The 7,625-nt window shown below is 37.2% G+C and overlaps 1 protein-coding gene across 2 annotated transcripts in view; it reads left to right on the top strand.

The window, feature by feature from the left end:
- mtmr12 (myotubularin related protein 12) overlaps positions 1–4,818 on the top strand; it is a 15,015-nt gene extending 10,197 nt beyond the window's left edge. Inside the window, exons 14-17 of one of the 2 annotated variants that reach the window (XR_001636381.1) lie at positions 489–665; positions 953–1,111; positions 2,564–3,268; positions 3,448–4,818. Coding sequence is in view for 1 of the 2 variants with exons in the window: in XM_016512913.1 (XP_016368399.1) it covers positions 489–665; positions 953–1,111; positions 2,564–3,154 (927 nt within the window). In the remaining variant the exon portion in view is untranslated. Of the gene's footprint in view, positions 1–488; positions 666–952; positions 1,112–2,563; positions 3,411–3,447 lie in introns of those variants that run through there. The other variant, XM_016512913.1, reaches the window with a different exon arrangement.
- The last annotated feature ends 2,807 nt before the right edge of the window (positions 4,819–7,625 follow it).

Genomic DNA, 7,625 nt, shown 5'->3' with positions numbered 1-7,625 from the left:
CTACAATACTACAGCGAGAATAAAAGTTATGCTTTCTTTCTTTGCGTGAACATTTGGGGGCTTTATGCAAATCTTCCCACATAGTGAGGTAGGTATGTGGGGGCGTGTTCGAACGAGCCGTTTTAGGTAGGTGTGGCTAACTCTTAACTTTTATAAAGAATATCTCTTTGGATTTGAGACTTTAGTCTTTGCAACTTTACAGATCTTCTTTATGCACCAAGAGCTTGTAACACTCTAAAGAGAAAGGAAAAAATGAAATCGCATCATATGACCCCTTTAATAATTTCACTTAAAAGCAATGTCCATTTATTTACCTGTTGGCTAAGTAAACCGTGTGATTAAAATGGAGAATACAGTTGCTATCACAAAATAAACCCCTTCAGCATGATTCAAGACCATCTGGGGTTTGTGTGATTTAATGATGACCGACTGATGAGTTGTTCTCATCGTCGTTGTCCTTTTATTTTGATTCTTGTTTCTCAATGTAGTGTCATTCTCCAGTCTTCCTCCTGTTCCTGGAGTGCGTGTGGCAGCTTGTTCAGCAGCACAGCCCGGCCTTCCAGTTCTCCGAGACTTACCTGACTGTGCTGTCTGACAGTGTTGATGTGCCAGTCTTTAGCACCTTTCTGTTCAACTCTGCCCATCACAGAGAAAGTGTTATGAAGGTAGAACTCATGTATTTCATTTTATATATTTCATTTAAAATGTATTCGTTGAGGTTGATGTCATTGTGGTGTTTGCACCTTACTGTAGTTAGTTTGTTACACTGTTTTGAAGATTGCTTTGAGTACTGCATTCACCATTCTGCAAGTTAACCGTATTAGAGGCCTCTATAGACGTGCAGTGGCTAACAAGAAAACAGTCAGCCCTCTGTAATGCAGTCATACATGTACTCTCCCTGACGCAGTCGGCACGCCTCCCGCTAACTGCCTGTGCTTGATTGTCTTGGCAGGCAGAGTCACCGCTTGCACAAAGCAGCCCATTGAGCTGCCCTACAGTGTGGGACTGGTCTGTGCAGTTTGACAGCAAGGCCCAGAATTTCTTCTTTAACCCCCTGTATTCAGAAAAGGTGAAACATGAGAAAGCTGTACGCAAAGCTCACAAGCCCAAGGTGAGAGGGTGAAATGCTCCTACACTATCTATGTTACATAGTTTAATAATTTAGGGAACGATGTGGAAAAATGCCTCCCTTAAAAATGGTGTTCATTTACTGTTAAATTGTATCATATTTAGAAATTAGTTCAGCATGTATGTATCATGCAATATAGTAATTTGTGCATTTAGGTTTTATTGGACAATAAATAAAATGCAGATATACATCTGATATCATGTTTCGAAAATGTGTCATTAAGTCAAATATTCTATATAAATCAATGCATTTTTACAATTACCTGAATAATTGCATAATGACAGATAAATCAAATAGCAGAATCACAGTCAGAGAAACATATCTGAATTACTCTATAATCTGAATTATTTATAGACCTACAGTATATTGTAATATTTTAAAATATTCCAAATGTTTCATATTGAACTGGAGTGGATCTGCAAGAGGGAATGGCAGAGGATCCCCAAATCCAGGTGTGAAAAACTTGTTGCATCTTTCCCAAAAAGACTCATGGCTGTATTAGATCAAAAGGGTGCTTCTACTAAATACTGAGCATTTTTCAGTTTTTCTTTTTTAATAAATTTGCAAAAATGTCAACAATTCTGTGTTTGTCTGTCAATATGGGGTGCTGTGTGTACATTAATGAGGAAAAAAATTAACTTAAATGATTTTAGCAAATGGCTGCAATATAACAAAGAGTGAAAAATTTAAGGGGGTCTGAATACTTTCCGTACCCACTGTATATATATATATATATATATATATAAACATTGTCATAATAGCCAGAAACTATGAGTTCAAATTAAATTACTTCACTCAGCCTACACATTATGGTGAATAATAAAGATATCTGAAATGTACATCTAAACCTTGGATTTATTAAATAGCTTTGAATTATAATAATTATTAAAGTCATCATAAAATCAAAATGGAATTTTTTTAAAAATGGATTGTTGCAGTGATTTATCCGTTCTTGTCTTTTTTTTATTTTTTATTTTTTTTTATCATGTGAACAAATTTAGTTTGCAATGCCCATTTTTTTTTTATTATCTAGTCAATCCCGATGGACAAAATCAAATGTTGCTTTACATTTTTAAAAATCGTTTGATAAGCCATTTCACTCAAATATACATTACAATAGGGAAGAAATCTATTGCAATTTCTATTTAATGCTGACTTTAAATTAAATAATAAAAACACCTAATTCTGAGCATAGCTATTTGGTAAATGTGTTGAGATTTAGTGACATCTGTAGTCAAGAGGAAAATTTAAAGGTGAGGGAGACTCCGTACCCAGTCTTGCCCTACATTTGCTTCTTTGGCTTTTATGTTTGTTTGTTTGTTTGTTTGTTTGACTCTGCTGTTTATATTGAATAATATCTAAGTCGAGTTTATTTTGTGCATACATTTTTTTTTGCAGATTAATATTTACATTGTTTTTATTAAAAATTTATAGCACCAAAGACAGTTATCCTTACCCAGCACAGCTTTCAAACTCCCGTCCAAGAAAGGTTTCTTTAAGGACGAGACCGACAGCCTTAAAAAGATGCTACGAGTGAAGCGTCTCAGTCGCTGGATGGGCTCTCCTGACTCCCCCACTGCCACCACCCGAGGGTTCTATGAGTCCTGGCAACAACGTCCTCTGGACTATCACGGCCTCCTGCTCCCCTGTCTGGATGGGCCGGCTGTCCGCGTCTGGATTCAGCGATACCTGCGCTGGATACCTGAGGTGCACATCATGGGCGGAGGCTCTGTGGCCGTCATGACCAAGCTTATGGAACTTCTAAGTCAGGTGCAGGATCTGAAGCGTGTGCTGGAGCAAAGAGACTCCTCACAAGCTGTTAAACTTGATCACCGTCCATACATTCAGCACCGGCTGCTGTCGTTCGGCTCCTCGGGACGATTGTCATCCTCATTCCCCTTCGCTTACAGCCGCAACCGATCTTTCAAGCCCATCATTCCTACAGGTCTGATGCAAAGCCTTATGGTAACTGACAGCCTAGCCAGTCAGGAAGATGAGGCCAGTTCGTTTGTGAGTTTGGTTTAACAGAGAGCCTTTTTTCACCCATATGTTGATATCTGTATATTATATGGATATTATTAAATTATAATATTATGAGGTAAATACAGGATTATAGTGGCCTTGTCAGATTCAAATTAGGTGCTGAAAGTGCCCTTGATGCTAAAGCGGGTCCTTTTGGAAAGTAAAACAGGTTTTTGTCAAACCACATGTGCCCTACTGTATCGAAAACGAAATATGAGCCTTCAGACAGGATGTAAGCTCTTTTATTTTCGATGTTCTTAATGTTCTTAATGTTCTTCTTGTCAGATTCAAATTAGGTGCTGAAAGTGCCCTTGATGCTAAAGCGGGTCCTTTTGGAAAGTAAAACAGGTTTTTGTCAAACCACAATATGAGCCTTCAGACAGGATGTAAGCTCTTTTATTTTCGATGTTCTTAATGGAACAATACCTGGAATTGCTCTCTTGCTCATCACGAAAGAGGAACAGGATATAGCCCTGAGTTTCCAGCCTTTCCACAGTGCAGTGTTACATAAAATCATCACCAAGTAACATTCCATACAGTATTCCATTCCAGTGGTCTACGGATAGATGAGCTTATCCTGAATAATAGCAACCATTATAAAGAGTTATAAATACATCTGACTTCCACACTTCTCTGACTCCTCACATAATATAGCTCCTGATGTACTCAGTGGTTTGTACACGCCTCTGCAGTGCTTGAAGCATGTTTTCAGCTTTCTCTGGCAGTGAAAAGTATCCAAAGAAGGTTAGCCAAGGAGAATAGCGTGGAGCCATCTACAGGTATATTATTGTTACTGCTGCATTTAAAATGTATTGAGGATTAGACTGTAATTACTGTGGTCCGATGTGACCTAGCATTTCTTTTCCCCAGATGCCAAGTCAACCTTCGGGTATATAAATGTTTAATGTGTGAAAAATTTTTTTTTGTCTAAACAGGAAGTATGGATCAGTACATGAGATCAGCTGTCTCAGAGTTTCAGTGCTCTGTTGTATAATGTACACTGTGGGGCTCTTAGCTATATATAATGGAAAATCATAGTAAACTGCAAGCCTTTGCAAATATAATTATTTAAACATAAGCTAATGTAATTCTGTATCTGCATTTGTGCACATTTCCTTTGCAGTACTACTGCCACAAATCAACAGGCACTTCATTCAAAAAAACAAAAAAAATGTTGTTCAAATTGCATTTGAAATGTAATGAAGCTGATGTAAGCTGAAATCACTGAAGCACTGAGCTGTTATTTGCTGGCAAGTGTGTGGAGAAAGCCGTTTCCTGAGCATTTTGTTTTTGTTTGCACCCCTTCCACTTATGTTTTGCACTACCCTGCCAGTCAATCACTGTTACTTGAACAGTCAGCTGTAAATCTGATTCTGTTCACTTCAGTTCAGTACTTCTCTTGTGTATAACAAGTGATTTCAAGCTGGATTTGAAACTTATTACTGTATAATTGTTTTGTATTTTTCTATAACTAACTTTTAATGTTCATAATATCAGAGTTTGGCCTTGAAATATGAAATATGTCAGATTGCTTTATTTTGTACCATTGAGTTCAAAATGATCATTTTCATGTAAAAGTAGCATTAAATACTTTTATATATGCACTTAAGAAATATGTCACTCTTTTTGTCCACAGAATATGATTGAAATAAAAGGCTAGATCAGTGCTTTACAATCTTGTTCAATTCTTGTAAAAAGTACTCTTACAAGCAATCATTTTAGATGAAACAACTTTTAAAGGGAATAGTTCTGACATTTTTTTAAAATTCTTATCAAATCTCTAAATATAAATAAAATATATATATGATATTTGATGTTATTTTTTGTCTGTTGATTCTCTTGAAAGTGCACATTCATAGAAAAACAAAGTAGACTAAAATGAAATGTACAGTACAACTTCACCTAAAAGTAATTAAATAAACATTTAATGAATAAATAAATAATCTTTAAATAAATAATGAAATATTTATGGCACCGCCTAAAGTCTGTATCACAAGACTTAGTGTGGTACCCAGCTACTTTAGTATCACTGTGATATTCTTATAGTTAATTGTGTCGCCTGCCAATGACGTCATAACCCCTAGATTTCCGGTTTTGTTTTGTCGAAAACATGTGCTGCGTCTCATTTAGAAGGCTGCGCCCTCCGGAGGTCGCATTCGTTTACAATATCATAGCACAACAACAGTGATCAGCAATAATGATAAGCCTAATACTTACAATAAAAATAAGGCCTTGGAGGTAAGAAGTGGATGATCCTTCACCTGAAATGTTTGTCTTTTCATCCTGAAATGCGAGGCAAATGTTGGATCACAATAATTAGGAACCACAGTTTCCACAAATCCCTTCACTCGATTGGGATGTTCTCTTTTATTCTGGACGGCAAGGGCAGTGACTGTACCATCGAGCGTATTTTGCAGTATTAAACACGTATTTATACCGATTTCATCAGGCTCCGAAAATTCTTCAAAAAGAACACAAAGAATGGCCTTCTCAGCTGCCATAGTTGCAACTCTTGCGTCATCAGAACAGTGTGTTCAACGCACCACCGTTTCCGTTTAAAAAACGTTTTGCACCGTTTTTGTCGGAGCTGAACGCAGCCCAGGTTTCGAGATCCAACCTATGTGTCTTTTTTTTTAATTACAGGGTTCCCACGGGTCCTTGAAATCCTTGAAAGTTTGTGAATCTGAAAAAAACATTTCAAGGCCCTGGAAAGTTTTTGAAAATAAGCATACATAGATACAGGTCCTTGAAAGTGCTTGAATTTATTTTGTGCAAGAAGTTTTCTGGAAAAAAGAATCATATTATTCCCTCCGGTCCGCTAATGTGTTATTTCGCCAACACATCGTGGCCTATGCATATTAGCTTGCTTGATTTACGTTAGTTACCGCATTTACGCGTTACGTTAAGTGTTTCCCGCGTGAGGTACTTTGTGTTGTACGTCGCCATGACGTTCACGCGTGCATGAATCTACTACAACCTCAACGTTTCACACACACACACTGTTAAAGGGGTCATATGATGCTGCTAAAAAGAACATTATTTTCTAGAATTTTACTTGCCCGACCGGACAAATAGCCTGATTAAAACTTAAGTGGCAAAAAATAACCAGTGGAGCATCGAAATGCAAGAATGATTCTTCTGATTTTATTACATTCAACGTAAACAGCGATTGGTAATGGACAGTGTATGCGCTATTTAGGCTCGTGCTGCCTGTTTCTTTGTAAGACTTTTATGGAGAAATCAAATCAAATGAGCAAAAGAGCTGAACAAAGAAACTCACAGAAGAAACTACTAAGGTAAAAATTCAAAATGTTAAGTTTTTTATTTATAACATGATGTTGTTAAGCAACATCCCATGGCAAGGGAGCTAATTGCCGAATATTCTCAGATTGCAAATGTTACATTGATTTTAGTTCAATAAACAAGTAGTTGAGTGGTCACGGAATTGGGTTACTTACATTTTAGACACAGTATTGACTGTTTTGTTCTGTTTCACCAACTAAAATAGTTCCAAACAAAGATCACAGCAGAAGTATAGCACAATCTCCAAGCAACACGCAGCTGTGTTTTTGACTGAATGATTCAGTGAATGGTTGAATGAATGAGTCACTAGACTCACCCATTAGACTTACCGCCACCTACTGGCGGGGTTAGTATGTTTAAAAGTATGTATTCCCCCCAACAGCTTCCAGTGCACTGGAATGTTCGCTCCCTGAAAAATCCCACAATGCACCGCAAAAACTAGGGAGCATCGGCGCTCACTATGCTCCCTTACCGGAAATAACGTCACATTTCTGAAGCGTGAAACAAACCTCACAACTCGAAAAATATGACACGCGACAGAAGATTTGAAAAGACAAACCGTTTTTTAGTATATTTCAACATAAACACACATCGCTAGACAGGAATTGAACACATCTAATTAACATATATAATTAATATTCGGCTGAAATGTTGTAAGAACATGTAACAGAACGATGTGTTTAAAGAGAATAAAAAATAATATAAAATTAGATTGGTGGAAATTAATTCCAGTGATGACGTTCTACTATGTTGTCCGTTGACGTGGCACGTAATCATGTCACTGGAATTCGAATGATCACTGTCCCAACGTGCAGTGAGTCCGGGAACTTTCGTGTAGCCTACACGATCTACTGATTCACGAGCTAGGGAGCTGATTGAGACGCACCCTTGGTCATGCGGTGCTTTTGTGGGGATATTTTGTATAGGATATTGTCTGCTGATATGACAAGTTTGCTGTATATCGTAATAATAAATAGCATGTTTGACAGCAATATATATATATATATATATATATAGCTTTGGTCTTAAAGAGGTTTGGTCTTAAATTTCATATAGGTGGTATTAAAAAGGTCTTAAAAAGTCTTGAATCTAACTTGTTCATATCTGTAGACACCCTGATTAAGTCCTTGAATTTGAGGGTATTGGACCTGGAAAGTCCTTGAAAGGTCCT

Source organism: Sinocyclocheilus rhinocerous, unplaced genomic scaffold, assembly GCF_001515625.1.
Source record: "Sinocyclocheilus rhinocerous isolate Xijiao unplaced genomic scaffold, SAMN03320098_v1.1 scaffold1858, whole genome shotgun sequence".
NCBI classification, from domain to species: domain Eukaryota; kingdom Metazoa; phylum Chordata; class Actinopteri; order Cypriniformes; family Cyprinidae; genus Sinocyclocheilus; species Sinocyclocheilus rhinocerous.
Note: the sequence above shows the minus strand (reverse complement) of the source record. Positions and strands in the feature narration are given on the sequence as shown.